Below are 21,020 nucleotides of genomic sequence, written 5' to 3'. Positions count from 1 at the left end.
TACTTGTGTGTACTTTGGCTGTGGTGATCATTCCCCAGTGTAAGCCATCTTTATTCCAGTGTGATGCAGCAGAAAGATCCAGCTCAGGCCTGATTTCATTCCAGTAAAGTCTCCTGCCTCTTGTGCCTCCTTCTATTCCTCTCTTCTTTTGTTATTTTCGCTGTGGTTATTCCCAGCTCTCTAATCTCCTCATCATTCCTGCTCTCCTTTCTCTTAACCGTCGGCACAACTTTTAAACAATCCCATGTTTTTGTGAGCTCTGCTGATGCTCACATCTGTTCAAAAAATGGCGACAGACTAATGGAGGCTGTGTCCTGCTGTCTGTTTGTGCTAGTCTTGCTCCCCAGATGCCGCTGATGATGCAGATGTGCATTTTGTTCACGTCTTTCTTGCAGCAACAGAAACACTGCAGACTGAACAGCTGCTGCCAGCAGAGCGAAAAGGATTCGTTTCATTTCCTGATTTCTAATGTGATCTTTGATAAATGTACGTAGAGATTGGTGTCAGTTATATCTGAGCAGAAAAGTATCAATGCCTAGTCTTGATGATGCATTGATTTCATCTGATTTCTGACATTTTCCTAGCTTTAACTACAGTCCACTCTCCTCTAGCAGTACACTGTTTTTTATTGTGTGTGTTTTTGTTATTGTCATTCTATAAGCCACCTAAAAACTCTTAATTAGATGGGGTGAATTGGTTTATGTGTTGGATCAGCGCAACGACTGATTCACTCGCCTACACCCCAAAAAACAAGATTAAAAAAAAACATTCTGGCGATACTTCTATCCTCTAAAACTTTTTGTTTTACTCCCATAGTTTTTTGGTTGTGAACTGGGCTGTTTAACCACCTGAACAGGGGCATCAAACACTTATAGATCCTAACTTTGCAGTGCAATAACTTCGTCAGTGGTCTTACTACAACAGGTAGTTGTATGTAATGCGTTGTTTTTTTCCCCATTTGGATCAGTGACAAAACTTGTAAAACACCCTTTATATTACTTTTTTAATATTTATTTTAATATAATCATGTCTCTGACCACATGTAATTTTACTTTGATGCTCAAATCAACTCAACTCAACTCAACTCACCAAGATCAGAAGAATACAAGAAATAAATAGATAAAAAAATAATCATATGAGATAAATAAATGTTAAAGCAATGATTAAAATAATAATTAAAATAATAATGCTGTCGTTTATGAACAAGTAACTTTCACACTTTTTCACATAAATACATACCAAGAATTACATTTTAAAAAAGCTATTTTAATTTAAAGAGAAATGCCTACAACCTGTTGTACTGTCTTTGAAATACAGTATGTCATGCTCTTCTCTTTGAAATAGAAAACAATTGATTGCAAAAAAAAAGCTATTTTAATGTCCTTTTATGCATACTATATGTATATATATATATATTTATTATGCCATTTGGATCAGTGATTAAACTTGTAAAATACCCTTTATATTACGTTTTTAATATTTATTTTAATATAATAAATATACCTCTCACCTCTTTCAGTATTTTTTAATATTTCTTGTCTCTGACCACATGTAAATTTAACTTGATGCTGTCATTTCTTAACAAGTAGAGCCTGTGTTATCGTGTTTCCCTCCATCATAATAAACATACTGGTTTGATGTCTCGTCAGCGGAGTGACACACAGAGGGAACGCCTCGTGAAGCGGCAGACTGGGCAGACTGGGGGAGAGGGGCGGAGGGATACAGCCTCCACAGAAGAAGCCTGCTCTCCGGGTCTACTTTCCACCGGTATCATTTGGGGAGACGGTCGGAGAGGAATCATCCACGCGCTGCCAAATATTTTAACATTTTAACCATTAAAGTAAAACATTTTTTGACTTTTACTCGCATATTTTCAGCTTTCTATTTAATTAGTGTTGTAAAGTTATCATATGACGCTTCCTGTGTAAAAAAACAAACATATTTTTGTTGATTTTTGTTGATTTTTCTCGTCTAAGTGATATCTGTTGAACTGAAAGGAGACATTTTTTCCCTCACTTTATCAACAGAGTCGGACCCGTGTCCCTGCTTTCACCAGCCTCCATCAGATCCATCCTGTGAGGGGAGCCGTCTGACAGCACCAAAATGGGGGTAAAGAGCTGCTTTTACTTTACTTGTTGGTTGTAAGTGACAGCTCTGTTACAGTGAATGGAGCTGGTGGCGTTTTAATCAATGATTCGTTTCCATTGAGGTGAATAGAGACACAGGTAGGAAGTCAAATCTCATTCACCATTGTGTTATCCCCTCTTTGCTGAAACTAGGTCTTTGTGGAAACGTGTGGCATAAATATTAATCCGCATTGTTGCATGCATTATCACCGCCTATCAAATGGATCTACTTTCTCTACATCATGAATGACTTACTACACTAAATCAACATGCAAAATGTTGAAACAGACGAAATGATAATATAAGGGATGTAAAGTGCCTTTTTGGGAGGAACACGCGCCACATTAGACTCATCCAGGGTGGTTACGCGCCACAATAACGCGCCTCACGTAGTATTTCAGCCTCCATCCCCTTTTTAAGAGCTCTAAACCACAACATAAATATCACACACAGTGTTGCTGTGCAAAAAAAACACTCCTTCAAATTGCAAAATCTTAATTTTCCTCGAAGGATGAGACGATATGGAGTGCACAATCACAGTCACAGCATCAATTATAACGACTTTACAGACATGGGTGATCATTTGACATCCTTACAGGTGGATTCCTGACCATTACAGCTATACACATTAATTGTCTTCTTCTTAAGCTGCCTAAGAATCGATCTGGCAATGCAATGTGAAATAAACACGCATGTTTTGATAGGTTTTTGATAGGGTTGGAGCCAGTGGTGGAGCCAGACAGTTTTGACCTGGGTGGCCAAACAGGGGCACTGACTGTTAAGGGGTGGGCAGGCGTGGAAAACATTAGGGGCTTACCCCAAACCTAGTTACCTCCAATAATCACATCTACTTTAACTTCTTTTCATAGAATAATTTAACAAATGTTACAAATTTGTAGATTTCTAATGTTAAAGCTCCTGTGAGGAGTTTTTAAGTGGTCATGAAATGGACTGAAATTAACAGTGATGCCTTTTTATGACCTAGAAAAGCAAACAAGATTGTTAGAAAAGGAATTGATCATTTCTGTTTTGTTATTTTAAAGCCTGAAATCGCTGTGAGGGGGTAGGTGTCAGATGAGGTGATTGACAGCGCATCAAAGAAAAACCCTTTTTCTGCGGTAAATGTTCTTAATGAGTGAAATAGTTGACTGTTTGTTGAAAGCGGGAGGAGATAACATAATTTACACATGTACCGGACAAAATAAGCAAGATCACTTAGTCCACAGGGGGGCGCCAAAGTCAACACAAACAGAAAGTTCCTCACAGGAGCTTTAAGATTAAAAATGTAACTCGACAGAGTATCAACATTTAAATGTGCTGAACTCTTTAAGAGCTCAAAATGAAGATGATTGTCCAAAATCAAATCATCAACAAAAATAATATTCAAATGCAAAGAAACTACTGTCTCTGCAGCTTGTTGAAACACAACAACACAATAACAGATTTCAATATAAGTAATGCCTCTGACATGGCAAATAGCCAATCATGTTTAAGAACTTCAGGGTGGCCAATCAGTTTTCAGAGGTGTCCATGGCCACCCCTGGTCACCCCCTGGCTCCGCCACTGGTTGGAGAATGTGTTTGTGACGGAGGTGCAGAAGAACGTGCCGCTTCGTCCAGCGGTTCCAAAAAGCGAGATTACACCGACTGAACATCTGGCAGCAGGCGATTGAGGGGAATTCACAGCTCTTGAGCACACGATTAGCCAGACTGCATGATATCATGGAGGAGTCCTGTCAGAGAGGGAATGGATTGTGCAGAATGTGCAGGTGAAACACGCAATTATGCACAGCAACCTGCTTGTACTAAATCGAACTGCATGCAAATCGTCAAATAGGTGACTACAAATGCATGCATGTGTGTGTTTGAGCTCTAAGCAAGAGCCTCTATGGAGTCGTGCATTTCAAATTTTGGAACATGAGGCTGCAAAGTGGAAAATCAAAACCAGCAGTGGGCGTGGGCTGGGAAACGAAAAGCATGCTGAGTCTTCCTCATTTTCTCTTCCTTCCATTTCATGCATTTTTATTAATCCAAAAAAAGTGAGAGATGTGTTTGTGTGCCCTGACTTGCTGGGTTTAGTGAGGATGCAGAAGCGGGCTGTAAGTCTGGGTACCAACTGGGCACACAAAATGGTTCTTCAGCATCGATCCAGCTCCCTGTATTTATGTTTGTGGAAGGGTCCCAGAGGAAGGTGCTCTCCACAAATGTAGACACATCCAACCCCTCCATCGTCTCGTTTTACACCAGCAGCCTCTGGAAACCTCCCTGATGTGCCGGGTCATGAAGGACATCCTGTTCCAGCAACTAGAATTAGACTCAATGATGTCATTGTTGCTGAAAAGTCCCTCATAGCTCCCTGTAGTTTGATCCAGCATGTATACTCAGTGGTGGGTTGTAACATTGCTTTATGGAGTAATGTATTTACCCTTTGAGTTGCAGCCTTTGTCGTGGTGTGTGGAGGGTGTAGATGATAACTAACAGCTCAATTTCTCAGTGTCACGGTGCATCACTGCTAATGGAGCATGATGGGCAGGGGTTTCTGCCTCTGCTCCATATCCGGGGTTTGAAATGGTGCTGCTCTGTCACACTTTGTGATGCCGTGCACTCGATCGCCTGAGGGGGAAACCACTCTGAAGCACAGCGTCAAAGAGTGGCGTGTGTGTAGAAGTGGAAACTCCCACATTAGGGCTGGGATTCGCCGATTGGAGGGGTGGAAGTGGAATGAGAGAGGGTATTTGGGTGAAGAGGGGGAGGGAGACCACACGAGGGAAGTTCAGTTGACAAAGCAACTGGGGCCGTTTGATCCGGCCCCGATTGATTGATTAATCGGGGCGGTTGCTGCAGGACGGTGAATGAAAGGATGGAAGGAGGAGATGAAACGAGGGAAGATGGAGAATGATGGAGAGAGAGAAGGAGTAATAGAGCGTGAGAGAGAGAGAGAGTTAGTCACCTTGAGATGGGTGCGTTTGGGAAAGATGAAGGAGTGAAGGGATGCTGCTCATGTGGAGTGATGTCAGAGATGAAGGATGTCGCTTGATGAGAGGAATGGAGATGAAGATGTGAGATGTGGAAGAGATACATGAGAATGAATGCCTCCTCTGATATCCTACAATGCACTTTGGTGTATTAGCTTCACAGAGCCGATTGCTGTGGGGATGGATGATGTGTAGTTTGTCACTGTTTATGATATGTTGATGTGTGCGTGTGTGTGTGTGTGAGAGAGAGAGAGAGAGAGAGAGAGAGAGAGAGAGAGAGAGAGAGAGAGAGAGAGAGAGAGAAAGGCAGCTCCTTGAGGACTAAACCTACTTTGAACTAGGTAGTATTCTTAGTCTATTGTAGGGCTGTCCCGATCCTGATACCGAGTCCCCATCCAATACATGTGTTTGCCTAGATAATAGTTGCACAAGAGATCAGAGAGTTGAGCTGCACACAGTTTTTTGCCCTCTAACACAAATAAGTAATTTAAAAAATAACAAACATGTCTCATGTTTATTTCATGAGACAGTGCGTGATTCATGAAGGCAGCATCCGGCTGTGAAGACAGAGAATGTAAATATGGGAGTGACAGCGAGATCCAAACACGCCCGGTTGCATGCCACTATCTACTTAGTGGCATGCCGGTATAGAGAACGGCAGCAGCACGAGGATGCTAATGTAACAGACTGTCCTGTGTTTGGTTTATGTGTTCGCCTTTTTGAACCATATGTCCCTGGAGAGTGACACAGGACTTCCACCAGATCTGTGTCTGGCTCCATGCTCTCTCGTCCGCCAATACCCACCGGTTGCATTTTCAGAACGCAGCACGGAGCAGGACCGCCGGATATCTGGAGTCATGTGACCGAGGTTTTCATGGCAATCACTGAATCAAGGATTCTCCTCCTCCTGTCCTCATCCATGTTGTCTTTATGGTCCTCTGAAAACCTCTGACTTGTTGACTCCAGGCCTGGCTTTGCTCTAAATGACATTTTGTACACAGAGTGTTTTATTCTGAAAATTAACTGGATGTTTTCATTTTGTTTTGGTGCCTGACTTCCTGTCCCGCTCCATCTGCTCTGTTGAGATTGATGCGTCGTGCCCCGGCATCCGGCAAAAATAGAAGTCTTGCGTATCTGATCCGGAGGGCTCGGACCTGCTGGATCAGAGACGCAGCCGGAACCCAACGAAGTTCCAGTGGGGGTTAACAGTTTGACTAGAATAGAAATAAATCGGAGACGGACCAGAGACAGATCTGCTTGAATTTGGCCTTTACTGTAGGTTGCGTAGAGCAGATGAAATCTGTAATGTGTCTAGTGCAGAGACTGTAAATAAAAATGGACAGCGTTGCTCCACCTCTTCCTGTTGTACGGTTCTGAAGCCAAAAAATCCCTCTCCTGGGCGCCGCCATTGTGCAGCCAGAGCCTGCGAAGCCACTGTAATAAGCTCCGCCCTACAGCGTAGCGTCATAAGACGCTGTGTGTCCTTTGAAGTTTCCCTCTACGGGGGCTGTGAATCAAAGGAAACAGGAAGTAAAACCCCGTTTTTTAAACTCTAATAACTAACGAAAAAGAAACTTTTCAGGTAAAAAGAGGCCTTGAACACAAAACATTCAAATACTAACTACATATCACCACAGCATACGGATGTGAGAAACATTCGTACGACGTGTATTTATTTTTTAAAGTTTGACTGCTCCCCCAGACGGATTTTTTGACCTATACTGCAGCCAGCCACCAGGGGGCAGACACACTGCTGAAAGCCTCACCACCAGGGTTGTATCCAACACGCTTGGTCGAGCGGTTCTCATGTGAGCTCTACAATAACGCTTAAATCATGGCTTGAGTTCTACATCAATGTCCCATTTATTATTTTCTCATGAATACGCAGTTAAGCAAACTCAGAACGCTCACTTACACTCAGCTTCACATTGCAGTCCCTCCAGGATTTCGCGGGATTTTTTTGTGATTGTTGCGGCCCAAAAAGCCTGATTTTGCGGCAGCTTTTTGAAAAAATTGCGGTGAAAGTTGCGATTTTTTTTTTTGCTTTTTCCCCCCAATAACATCTCAGGGGCAAGTAAATATGCTAAATTAAAGTTGTTTTTAGAAAACATTCTTGATGTGACCACTGTGACTGTATTTTGATTCTCTTGATTCACAGAAAAATGCCTGAAATTAATCTGCATCTTTGACTACAAGGAGTTGATCAAAACTTACTAAATGTGTCTGATGTTTCACCAAACTAGAATAAATCAAGCTGTAGACGCAGAGCTTTTTACGGTAATGGCGGCAACAATGTCAAACCTCAAATAGTAGTACCTTAAATAGTAAACAGACGCCCCGTGGATGTGTCTGTGTCACTAACACACACCGGGGGTAAAATCATCAATGAAGATGAGACAGATGCATGGAGGAGGGAGAGCTGGTTCATAAAGCACACTTGCTGCAGGTAGGTGACCAAGCTAACACTGAGCACCTCAATCTATAAATAATAACGTTGTCATCGTCACTTGTCCTGCCTGCTGTCCCCTCTCTTTACCCGTTCTCTGTGCATGTTTTGCTGTTCAAAAGTGCCGATCAAGTGAGGACTTACGTTTAAGGAAGTGAAATTGATGACAAAACCGATGACTAACAGGGGCTGAGGTTAAGGTAATTGGTCAAATTTGCGGGAAAGTTGCGGTGATTGTATAAAATTGCAAGGCCGTGAAAAAATCGCGCTGATTGGTTGAATTTGCGTTGATAGTTGCGATCGCGAAATCGCAACTTCCTGGAGGGACTGACATTGTGTTCAGTGACAGCGGACGTAAACAATCGGATGAGATGATTGGTTCAAATGACGATCACCGATCAATTAAAAAACATCCAGATCGGCTCCGATCCGATAGTTAAGATGGGGACACCCCTCGTCTTTTGAGTGTCATTTTTCAACATGTTTCTGTTCTCTGTCGTACAGCTCTCCTAACTTTGTGCGCAGTTTGTGTCACTTTGTGCCCAAGTAGTCTGCAGCCCTACAGCACCTCATGTTTGGTCTCACATTCCTCCTCATAAACACTCTAACCTTTGCAATCAGAATCACAGACTTAAAATTCACTGGATGTACAGCGACAGTCAGAATAGACTCACTGATCGCCCCTAATGACTTCAAATCAATTCCCTGTGCTACATGAATGAGCACTAAGGTGAGTCACTGTTTGATTCGTTCATTGTGCGTTATGAAGTGAGTGTAGCTTTGAGTCTCATCGTTTGTGAGTTGTAAATCTATTAAGACAGGAGATTCAGAAGTTGAATTAGAAATAAAACATCTCTTTGTGCTGATTAAACCAGTCAGATTCATTGTTACGCCACAGTACAGTATTTCACTACAGGGGAGACCTCCTGCCCACCAACTTATCAAATCAATAAGAGAGTGAAACAGCCCGAGGCTCCGGTCTATGAAGAACGCTTCAGTGAGATGACATAAACTGGATCAGTGGGGGCCTGGATAAATGCTGCTCCTGTGGTAATATGTACGCAGCTCTGAGGAATTCAGAGGCAGAGAACAAAATCATTTCAAGTCACTGCATAAAATTACATTGAACAATAGTTGGATTTGTCATTCAAGAGATGGGGTAGATCTTCATGGTTTTAAACGAGGGCTGGACTTTAGACTCTCTATCTGATGATTTAGTTAGCTTCTGTAATTCATTTAAAGGCATCAGTGTTCATTTCATTCGGTTTCATCACCAGCTGAAGACTCTCACAGGAGCTCAGAGGTGGTTTCTATCAGGGATGTCCCGATCCTGATATCAGCTTGCCTCGGAGCCGACCTGGACATTTGTTAATTGATCAGGGATTGGCGAATCATCTCACCCATCAGCTGTCAGTGTCGCTCATACAGCAGACCACGTTAAAGTGATTATATGAGAGCTTTAGAACGATGCTAGCTGGTCTTAGTTAATATAGCACTTTTCAATGCAGGGTTACAAAGTGCTTTATAAATAGGAAAGAAACTAAAAGACAATAATTTGTGGGTGTTAAAGGTGACATATTACGCTCTTTTTCATCAAAATATATTGGTCTAAGAGGTCCCCAAAACATGTCTTTGAAGTTTATGCTCAAAAAAACACTTTGAAATCAGATTTTGGTCTGCCTGTAAACCCCTCTTTTTCAGCCCTGCTCAGAACAGGCTGTTTTCTATGTCTGTGTCTTTAAATGAGAATGAGCTCTCTGACCACGCCCCCTCAGGAAGTGGATGTGCCCTCGGCTCTCCAGCATGTTGATCTAATGTTTACATGTTGGCTGCATAGACAAGGCTGCTCACAGACCCGCGTTACTTCAACCCTCTGAATCTGATCCAGAATCTGATCCTGACGGAGAGGCGCCTGCAGCAGGACCTTTCTGAAGGATTGGTCACAGATTTAGTGTTTCTTGTTGTTTTATTTGTCAGTATGTCAACGTGTGTCTTGGTACACAGCTACTAACATGTAGCTATGTGGCTATGCTAACTAGCGCTAGCACTTTTCCAGGAAAAATAAAAATCATCCACTAGATCTTCAAATCTGCAGACGTGGGGAGTAAAGCCGACCTTTGTGTTTATGAAGACAGCCTACATCTAGCATGCCTCCCTCCTAAGCTCCTTGTTAGCACACATGTGTGCAGGTAATGAAAAACAGAGGAGGGGTTGAGTTGTATTTTATACAGTCTATGGGCTGAACAAGCTCAGAGCTCTGACTTCCGTTACAGACCGGATGTTGTGACGTATGAAAAACACTGAAAATTGAAACGGCTGGTTTCAGCACACATTTACAGAAAGGTGGAAAAATCAGAACAGGGGCAGAATGGATTCTTTTCATTTTCGGGGGGTTTGTAGACATGCCAGGGACACATATTTCAGATTTTGCATGATATGTCACCTTTAATGTCAGGCTCTGATTGTTTGTACTGCAACACATGGTTCAATGTAGTTTGTAAAGTCGTTACAACATGCATGTTCTCGTGGTCATGGACTCTGTTGCATAATTGTTTCAGTCAATAGTTCATCATTAGTTCATCAATACCGAGTCTAGAGTCCCCGTAATATTTTCCACATGTATGTGAGTGTGTGTCTAACAGTGTAGATCCATACTGCAAACCACTCTTCACTGTTTTCCAATGTTAAACTGTTCACTGCTTTGGGCGTTTCCCGTGAGGTTGTTCTGACATCACTTCCTGTTTGCTGAGGATAACAGGCTGACAACTGTTGCACCCTACAGAGTATTACATAACACACCATCACATCAAGTGCTTCATTGAAAAATTTCTCTTCCCCCCCTCCCTCCCTTCTTCCTTCGCTTCCTCGACAATTACATAGATGGACCCAGCGGATTGGGTGTTGCTAGGAAACCTCACATCCCTCATCCATCCATTGGAGGTAGACGCTGTCAATCGGATTCTGTCCAACACTGCCATTTTCTATTCTCAGACATGCTGACACACAGGAGGTGACACACGGCTTAATGGTGGAGAGAAACTCAAAACCTGGAGTCTGACAACACTCTGTGTGAATGTGTTACAGCATCAAATAACAGCAGTCAGACAAATGTGTTAAACAAGGATGGGTGAAAGGTGGGGTTGATAAAGATGATAAACTTCTATCATTTCCCCTAATATGGTTCGATCAAACAACCTATCACACAGCAGAAATACAGCAGCCATCAAGTCTGCACCTTCTGCTCACGTGCGGCACAAGCAGGAATGCACACCCACTTTCCAATGTGAAGGTGTATTTCATAAGTAATGGAATAAAACAAGTGGATCTGAAGGATGTAAATTCTCCAAGATTAGGACATTTTTCACAAGAAATCAGAACCATGACATCAGTTATATGGATGTAAGTAGCAGTTAAGTTAGCAACCCTCTCACTGGAGGTCCTGTGTCGCCTGAGGAGCATTGAGACACTGACTTAAAACCTGAAAATGACAGAAATTGCTTAATGTGTTAGTTTGGCCAGCTTGTATTTATGCTTATACTTATTTTAGTAGATTTGGAGACAGGGAGATTAAAAAGCTAAAATCTTCATAAACAATGAACCAGAACTGGAAAGGAATCCTAGCTTCAAAAGAAACCGGGCTCCCAGAAACAAGCTGACTTAAAGGTGACATATCATACAAAATGGACTTTTTAATGGTTCTCTACCTGAAATATGTGTCCCTGGCATGTCTACAAACCCCCCGAAAATGAAAAAAATCCATTCTGCCCCTGTTCTGATTTCTCCACCTTTCTGTAAATGTGTGTGAAACGAGCCGTTTCAGACTTCCGTGTTTTTCATACGTCACAACATTATCCAATCTGTCACGGAGTCAGAGCTCAGAGCTTGTTCAGCCCATAGACTGTATAAAATACAACTCAACCCCTCCTCCATTTTTCATTACCTTCACACATGTGTGCTAACAAGGAGCTTAGGAGGGAGGCATGCTAGTTGTAGTCTTAATAAACACAAAAGTCGGTTTTACTCCCCACGTCTGCAGATTTGAAGATCTAGTGGATGATTTTTATTTTTTATGGAAAAGTGCTAGCGCTAGTTAGCATAGCCACATAGCTACATGTTGGTAGCTGTGTACCAAGACACACGTCGACATACTGACAAATAAAACAACAAGAAACACTAAATCTGTGACCAATCCTTCAGAAAGGTCCTGCTCGAGGGGCCTCTCCGTCAGGATCAGATTCTGGATCAGATTCAGAGGGTTGAAGTAACGCGGGTCTGTGAGCAGCCGTGTATATTCAGCCAACATGTAAACATTAGATCAACGTGTTGGACAGCCGAGGGGATATCCACTTCCTGAGGGGGCGTGGTCAGAGAGAAAACAGACCGTTCTGAGCAGGGCTGAAAAAGAGGGCTTTTCAGGCATGCCAAAATCTGATTTCAAAGTGTTTTTTTGAGCATAAACTTTAAAGACATGTTTTGAGGACCAATATATTTTGATGAAAAAAGCGTGATATGTCACGTTTAACATCACAGAGCAGGTGCTCAATTGAGAACCATTTTTTTGTGTTTCGACTTAAAGGTATATTTTTGGGCATTTTTCCTTGATACTCATTGATAGTACAGCTGTAGATAGACAGGAAATGTGGGGGAGTTGAGTGGGGGAAGACTTGCAGCAAATGGTTGCGGCTGGGAGTCGAACCGGCGACCTCTTTGGCGCACTTCGACTGCCCCAGCACCAACTCTTTACTGGTCGAGAACCGCGAACCGCTTACAGCAGTATAGAGGGGTGAAGTCGCCGTCCATGTAAAGCACGACGAGTAGCACAGAAGTGTTGGTGAAGTTGGATCAGTTCTCTTCGGGACCTTGTGATTACGTAAAGCCAGGAGCAACACCAGCAAGCATGCTACGTTGTCCGCCATTGTTAATATTGTGAGAGGAAGTGTTGCTGGGAAAAGCGGTCACGTAGGAGTGATGTCATGACATGGCTCTTCCACGGGCTTAAGCGGTTTTGGAAAAACAAACTGGTGCTGAGTTGGTTTGCAAGTTGAACCAGCTCCGAACCAGCACGAGCACCAGCCAGGAACTAGAACCAGGTTCAAGTTGGTGGAAAATATTATGATTAACATTGATGTTGATCAGTGAAGGACAACTGTTGTAATCATATGAATTATGAGATCACTAGTGCTAGCTTTATCCTGCTTTGGCTTTAATTGACCATTGTCTGTAGATACATTTACTAATCATCATCATCATCATCATCATCCTCCTCTTCGTCTGCAGCCCGCTCAGGCCGTCTCCTCCTGATTAAAGCTCTGTGCAGACGAGTAGATCAGAGTAGACGAGAGCAGAGAAGCAGATGGGCAGCACTGAGGGAGGAGAATTTAAACAAAGGGGGAGGGCGAGGGGAGGGATACATGATGGAGGACCCCTTCGAGTGTGTGTGTAGTCAGTCCATCAGCATTTTCTAGGTCGCCCAGTCCGCTGATCTGTAAGATAATCCAGTTCTTTATGTGTGCGCCTACGATGATCCACTGTGGCACATCCACAGCCCTGAAGCTCCTCAAGAGGCAGTGAGATCTTTCATTCAAACACTGGATCAGTTGTTAGAACATCATAAGGTTTAGATTGAAATAAGGCCAAGTCTTATCGTGTGGAGCTGCTGTGAGAGCGAACATTTGCTGCTTAGATTGTGAGTCATCGTATGGGAACAAAGCAGCTCAACGCATCTGCTGCTTTGATGAAAAACTGATGCATCTTATCTCATCACAGCTCACTTTAAGGCACTGTCTAACATCAATAATGTGGTTCATTTAGAAAGCCTACATTGGTTTCTTCATAGTCAAAATCAGAAACACGCATCAAACTGTTGTCTCTTTGATTTCTGGTTGTTGGAGAAAACCTCACCCCGCCGTCCGCAGACCTGCTGCAGCACCCTGAGCTGCAGGTCAGGCAGGATACAAAGAACCAGACTTGAAAATGTTCAGCTTGAACAATCTGTCCTGTAGTGTTGCACACAACATCTGGAAGCTATTGAAACCTCTTCATCCGGGACTTCCACTGCGGTCCAGCTCTGTGCTCTCTCTCGTCCGTTAACACCCACCGCTGTTAAAGCGGAGGACACCAGGATATGATGGGATATCTTTTGTCGAAAATGACTTCATCATCCAGTCATTTATTATTCTTTCCCTCAATAATTAGCACATTTATTTTCTGAATTTCACCACGCTCAAATTTCTTTCACTTTGAGCTCAAATATTCAGTGCGTGTCATGTGCAGTGAAACATACTTGGTGTTTATTGTATTTGCCTGCACATAGTTCAGATGTGTTGGTCTTGGTCTCTATGACTTCTCACTTCATTTGATGCTGCAGCACTGATGGGTCTGTTTATGTGCTTGAGTTGGCCTTGTCACCTCTGAAGACTTCAACTTGAATGGATGTGTGCACACATGAGTGAAAGGGAAGAGGGAGGAGGAGCTGAAGTAAGGCATATAATAAGGTCTCCATGATGCGTGCAAGAACATTGAAACTAGGGGTGCAACGGATCAAAAAACTCACGGTTCGGATCGGATCACGGTTTTAAGACAAGACAAATATAACTTTGTCCTCCATTTATTTTGTAAAACCCTTGTAAACTTTTGCCCAAATAAAAACAAGATTCAACTCAAAATGTACAGCTTGTGCAAAGCACCCCATATGTGGGCCCAGTCCTGCCTCATTCACTGCATTTCATGGCATGACAAGTGAAGGAGCAGATTTGCCGATTTTCACCGTCCACTTTTCTTTGAGCTGCAAACTGTGAAAACCCCGTTTTGGTGCATTCTAGGGTCCTACAGCTGGCAAAGTGCCAACATGCAAACCGCTCCAGAAACGAAAGTGAAAGTTAAAAATTTCACTCTCAGCATTCAACTCTAAGTGACCCAGTAACAGCCTGTCTGCGTATCTGACATGGAGACAAGTCCCGGTAAACACACGGTGACCCGACAAAAACACAGATTGCAGGAATAACAGTTCGGGGGCCACAAATAGGCGGCCGGGTGCGGCCCGCGGCCCGCGTATAGACGGCCTCTGGTCTAGTGGGTGCGCAACGGAGTTTCATAACGTGGCTCAAGCACATTAAGCATTCACTGTATTTCACAGGGAAACCAAAATGCCCCCATACATGTGACTTACAAGATGCAGGGGGTTTTTCAAGTCCCTCTGCTCCTCCACTTGCCATGACAACAGCTGCGTTTGACGAGTGAGTGTGGATTGAACATGCGGTCATCACGTGAACACGCGCAACTTTTTTCATCAACCGATCCGCGGACCACGTCCGTGAACCGTGGAGAGGCATCCGTACGGATCACGGATCAACGATGATCCGTTGCACCACTAATTGAAACTGCATTTTTTTTTAATGTATTTATGTTGTCATGTTTTGGGCATATGTCGAGGCAGGAAACGTTGGGAGTGGAGGGAAGGGGATGACACGCAGTAAAGGGTCATGGCCTGGAGCCGAACCAGCAACTGCTGTAAGGAGGACTGGAGCCTCAATGCATGGAGCGCATGAGTAAACCCTTGTTTCTACTTCTGCGTTGACCCTACGCAGCAGTAGCCGACACGGACATGAGCACTTCGTACTTCGACTACATTGAAACACTTGAGGGCAGTGTGGCCTCTATGATAGTCAGGTCGCCTGTCTCCGGTCCCCTCTACGTTTTCTGCTTCAAAGCAATTCAGAACGTATTATGTTAATTTAGAGCTGATGCATGTTACTTTTTATCAAACAGTAATGATTACATGAAAGAATAGAAAGGAGATGAAATGTACGACCAATGTGCGGTGATTCTGGAAGTGTGCAATGCCGTCCAGCAAACCAAATGCAGGACTTGCGGTCCCCGTCGTTTCGACCATAGACTATATTTATAATGGACGTAGTATCCGTGATGTCACCAATCTGTTTCTGAAGCGCTGCTTTGAAGCCATTCGTCGGTGGGAGCCACATTGGAAAGGCTGAACTCAACCTAACTTCTGTCAGGCTTTGAGCCTCCTCGCCAACAGCTACAGTTTTCCCGCCTGTCAATCAAGTCAGCTGTGCCTCTCATAATGGAAAACTCGTAAGTTTAATATCTTCGAAATTACCGCGTTATGGAAAAATTCAGCCTCCGTACAGTGTGTTCCAATCGAGCATCAGCTATCCAGACTACACTCGTCTTTTGTACCAGGCTGTAAACATGTTTATTTCTGCTGCAAAGAGCGGCTCTAGTGGACACTTGAGGAACTGCAGTTTTTAACACTTCTGCATTGGCTTAAATTCTCGCGGCCGGAGGTTGCTGCTTGGTTTCGACACGTAGTTACATTTTGGAGGAGCTGCACGTCGGGCTACACGCGTAAGCTTCCTTGTCAAAAAAGAGCTACGCAGACCTACAGCGTTGATTCGATGCATAAGTATTAACCCAGTGTTAAGCCAACAGATGACCCAGTTAAACAATTGCTTTGTCATTTTGTTGTCACTGGTCTTTACCTCAAGGTCTTTATCAGCAATCATGCAAGCTTACCTCACACTCTCCATCAAGTGACACCAAGTAATCTGATGATGAGAAGACAGCATTCAAATCAGACACTTTACAGCTAAAAGTTAAACCAGAGTACACACAATGTATATCTCAAAACAACAAGAGTTTCACCTCAAACCTAATCACAGTCAGGCCAAATGGAGTTCTAAATGTAGCTCAGATTTAGTTGAGTTGAGTAGTTGATGTCTTTCGATGTACAGTAGAGTCAGTGAATGAATGAGGATGAATGAAAGGCTGGGATTGAAAAGATGAGCGGCAGAGAGAGAGAGAGAGAGTGATGGAGGGGGATTATTGCTGTTCAGTGGGTTAATCTGTCAGTGTAGTAAACAGCAGTAATCTCATGGCCCACTGGACGCGTCTGCCCGGGGAAAACTGCACCTCCAGACAGATGGCCACACTTACACACACACACATGCACACTTACACACATTAACATTCAGTACATACAGCATTACAGGCACACACTGTAAAAATCACGAGACTGGATAAATGCTCACGTTTGCAGTCGGGCAGAAGACAAACACATGTGCACAACTGCACAGACTAAATACAGGTAGTACTCACAGGGGAGCGCTTCAGAGCTCACACGTGCAGAGAAGACTGTATACAATACTTAATGCACTGAAAGCATCACAGTTTAAACTATCGAATAAATCCTAATAACACTTTTTCATCATGAAGCCGCAGCGTCAAAGCTCCCACTCTATATTTCTGCACAGACTGTCAGCTTAAACGTCTTCTGGCAGGTGAACACAGGACACAAGGTCACATGTCATACTTGGTTGGTAGCTGGAGATGTGCAGGTTCACTTCCTGGGCACTGTCGATGTGTCCATGAGCAAAGCACCAAACCCCTCATTGCTCATGTGTTTGCAGCCCCCTCACTCAGACCTCTCTCCATCAGTGTATGTACATAGGATTCTGTTGTGCATGTGATTCTACACCAGAGTGAGACAACTGTATTTCTCCCCGATCATTTACATCAGCTGAGCACAGTTTGCAGCAGAACCCAAATATGCAAGTAGCTTAGCATTAGTACCTCAATATTCGAAAATTGGATCAGGATCAGAGGCCAAAACAACTAATTGCAACATCCCTATCATAAATCATTGAATGACAAGTTTGCATGTATAAAGGTATAAAGAGCTGTATAAAGGTAGTTTTGGTAAAGTTAGCTGGCTTCTCATTCAGAGAGGTAGACGGCGTAAAACAGCCATTAAATCAGAAACCCTCTCAGCTTAGACTCATCCACATTAGAGCTCCTTAGTCCAAGTCTGCTCTCCCCTTTTATCATGCATGTTTACCCAGAAGATGTCAGGACATGTTCATAAAGGGATAAACAGATGTGAACATCAGGATGAGAAAACAAATGCATAGTCAGATTGCAGAGAGTAGAAAGCTTTCACATATTTCACCACACTCCTCTTAAGACTCAGAGGAAGTGTCAGCTCTGAGTTTAGATCTAACTTATAATATTTAGTATGCTGAACAACTTCTCAACATTTGTTTGTGTGACTACCTCAAGCACTGACTTGATTCAGTGACTCATACTTGACTTTATCCCTCCTGTTTCCTGAACCCAATAAATACGTGGTGAATTTTCTCAGTGTGTTTTTGCCTTTTAAAATTCATCCAATCATGCGTCAGCAGCTGAGGCTCCATTCTGAATATCAACATGTCAGCTCTATGCTCTAAAATTGTCCGTCACGACTCAACATTTTTTAAAGCTAATTGCTGTTTTTAGTATTTTATGCAGCTTTCACTCAGCGTGGTGTTGGCTCTAAATTATGGCACTCACTTGACTCGTGTAGGTTCAACAAAGTCAGTGAATGTAAGTCAGGAAATTAAATACACACAGTCTGAAATTTCTCTGGAAGCTTAAAGGTGACATATCATGCAAAATTGACTTTTTAACAGTTCTCTACCTGAAATATGTGTCCCTGGCATGTCTACAAACCCCCCGAGAATGAAAAAATCCATTCTGCCACTGTTCTGATTTCTACACCTTTCTGTAAATGTGTGTGAAACGAGCCATTTCAGAAAGGTGTAGATTTTGTTACGTCACAACAATATCCGGTCTGTCACGGAGTCAGAGCTTGGAGCTTGTTCAGCCCATAGACTGTATAAAATAATACTGAATCCCCCCTCCGTTTTTCATTCCCAGCACATGTGTGCTAACAAGGAGCTTAGGAGGAAGGCATGCTAGTTGTAGGCTGTCTTAATAAACACAAAGGTCAGTTTTACTCCCCACGTCTGCAGATTTGAAGATCTAGTGGATGATTTTTATTTTTCATTGAAAAGTGCTAGCGCTAGTTAGCATAGCCACATAGCTACATGTTCGTAGCTGTGTACCAAGACACACGTCGACATAGTGACAAATAAAACAACAAGAAACACTAAATCTGTGACCAATCCTTCAGAAAGGTCCTGCTGCAGGCGCCTCTCCGTCAGGATCAGATTCTGGATCAGATTCAGAGGGTTGAAGTAACGTGATCTCTGAGCAGCCGTGTATATTCAGCGAACATGTAAACATTAGATCAACGTGCTGGAGAGCTGAGGGCACATCCACTTCCTGAGGGGGCGTGGTCAGAGAGAAAACAGAGTGTTCTGAGGAGGGCTGAAGAAGAGGGCTTTTCAGGCATGCCAAAATCTGATTTCAAAGTGTTTTTTTGAACATAAACTTTAAAGACATGTTTTGGGGACCTCTTAGACCAATATATATCGATGAAAAAAAGCGTGATATGTCACCTTTAAGGATGGAAATGGGTTTTTTATTTCACTTAAAATCCTTTAAGGGAACCATGGCAATTAAAAATTAAATGTGGGGTGCTGGTGGTCTAAGTGCGCCCCATAGAGGTCACTGGTTTGACTCCCAGCCGTGACCATTTGTTGCTGCACGTCTTTCCCCCCACTTCTTACTCTCCACGTTTCATGTCCCTCTTCAGCTGTCCTATCTAATAAAGGCCCGAAAAAGGATTCCCCCAAAACATAACTTAAAATGATAATGATAATAAAAGGATCCACTTCGGCTTTACTGTTTTACATAAAACTCCACATGTTGAACACCGGGCTGAACGTCTGAGTCTTGGTCTCTAGTAATAAGCCGAGCAGCCGGCTGACATTTAAGTGCTTCACTACAGACCCTCAGGATGTTGAATGGTGCATGCTGGGAAACTAGGTTATTTGAGAAAAAGGTAGTATTCCCCCAGGAGCATATGAGCAAGCCAAGTCTACACACAAACACACCACTACAAGTTCTTAGAGATGGCTCCACGTTGTTTAAGTCAGATCTCGTCGGCTGTGCAGAAACACATCTCTCTGTGTGAGTCGTGTTCTGCCCCGATCCTTCACTCTGATGGTTATTATAATCGACTTCTTCTTCTCTCATTAGCGTCTTCTGTTGTCTGAGAGGCAGTAGCCTTAATATTAGCGCTGTAAACTGCAGTTAAAGCGGACCTCTTGAGACAGGCCTGTGCTGAAATGATGCCAGATCTAATCAGGAAGCGTCAAGTTCTCCTCCCACACCGGGGGAGTCCGCTAATTGGGAAAAATGGAAGTTGGCAACCGAGCATGATGATCGTAAAATGGTTTGTGTTTTTAATCCTTGGTGGAAAATGGCTCTTTAGTGAGGCTGTTGAATTATCAATAAAGGTCTCCTCTCCAAAACAGACAGGCCTGATGGTTTAAACTCATAACACTTCATACAGCAGATTTACATTGACAGTAATAACCTCTTCAGCAGGACTCGGGCAGCTGTGACCTGAGCTGCTGCTAACTTCAGCCGAGTTTTCTTTCTCTGGTAACTTCAGATCCAGACATGTGATGACTGAAATCCTTTCAATCACCGGGAATGACTGGATGACATGAAAACTCTGTTTAATGTCAAACTTGTAACCCGGGACGTCCACCAGATCCATATCTGATCCACTGCGGTCTGGCTCCGTGCTCTCTCGTCCGCCAACACCCACGGAGCAGGACCGCCGGACAGCTGGAGTCATGTGACTGAGATTTTTCCCGCTGTAATTAATGAATCAAGGATTCTCCTCCTCCATGATGTCTTTCTGGTCCTCTGAAAACCTCTGACCTGTTGACTCCAGGCCTGGCTCCACTCATCATGACGGTTTGTTGTTGTAGTTAAGTGAAATACGATCTGGTGATAACACAGAGTGTTTTATTCTGAAAATCAACCAGATGTTTGCATTTTGTTTTGGTGCCTGACTTCCTGTCCTGCTCCATCTGCTCTGTTGAGATTGATGCGTCGTGCTCTGGCATCCGGCGAAAATAGAAGTCCTTTGTATCTGATCCGGAGGGCTCCGACCTGCCGGATCAGAGACGCAGCCGGAACGCAACAGAGTGGATCCAGTGGAAGTTAACACATTGACTAGAATAGAAACATATCAGATCCAGTGCTGTGACTGATTGGAGACGGACGGGACACGGATCTGGATTGGATACCGTCTTAGTTTGGGTGTTTATGATGCATCCACTGTTAATGTCATTATAAGTCAGGCTCTCTAGGCTTCCCTTGACTTCTTGTGCTTTATTCTTTATCGCATTTTCTTTTAGATACTACTTTTATTCCTCAGATCATCACGGTTTGAAGTGTTTTGGTGTGAACTAATGTGATTTTATCGTTGTAAATATAATCTTCTTTTAGTGTCACTCAGGCAAGAGTGTATGAGAGTCAGACGCCAAGTTTAAATGGTATCTAAATAATATGTCAGGCCCAGTTTCAGTGATCTGGTCTCTGTGTGTTGCAGTACGGACGGTCGGACAGCTACCGCGTGGCCACCACGCAGGACAAGGATGAGAAGGAGTCACCCAAGAAGAAGGGAGGCAAGGATCTGGATGACCTCAAGAAGGAAGTTCCCATCGTGAGTACACTGCATCCTGCTTCCTCTGACCCCACTTTGTGTGCCAGA

At 43.4% G+C, this 21,020-nt stretch overlaps 1 protein-coding gene across 1 annotated transcript in view; it reads left to right on the top strand.

Annotated features, from left to right (window-relative positions):
* Positions 1 to 1,683: 1,683 nt before the first annotated feature.
* The window catches only part of atp1a3a (ATPase Na+/K+ transporting subunit alpha 3a), a 39,822-nt gene continuing 20,485 nt past the window's right edge, over positions 1,684 to 21,020 (top strand). The window contains exons 1-3 of the mRNA XM_034704644.1: positions 1,684 to 1,840; positions 2,028 to 2,109; positions 20,859 to 20,972. Coding sequence (XP_034560535.1) covers positions 2,104 to 2,109; positions 20,859 to 20,972 — 120 coding nt within the window. The 5' untranslated portion in view covers positions 1,684 to 1,840; positions 2,028 to 2,103. The remainder of the gene's footprint in view (positions 1,841 to 2,027; positions 2,110 to 20,858; positions 20,973 to 21,020) is intronic.

This window comes from Notolabrus celidotus, chromosome 16, assembly GCF_009762535.1.
Source record: "Notolabrus celidotus isolate fNotCel1 chromosome 16, fNotCel1.pri, whole genome shotgun sequence".
NCBI classification, from domain to species: domain Eukaryota; kingdom Metazoa; phylum Chordata; class Actinopteri; order Labriformes; family Labridae; genus Notolabrus; species Notolabrus celidotus.
Note: the sequence above shows the minus strand (reverse complement) of the source record. Positions and strands in the feature narration are given on the sequence as shown.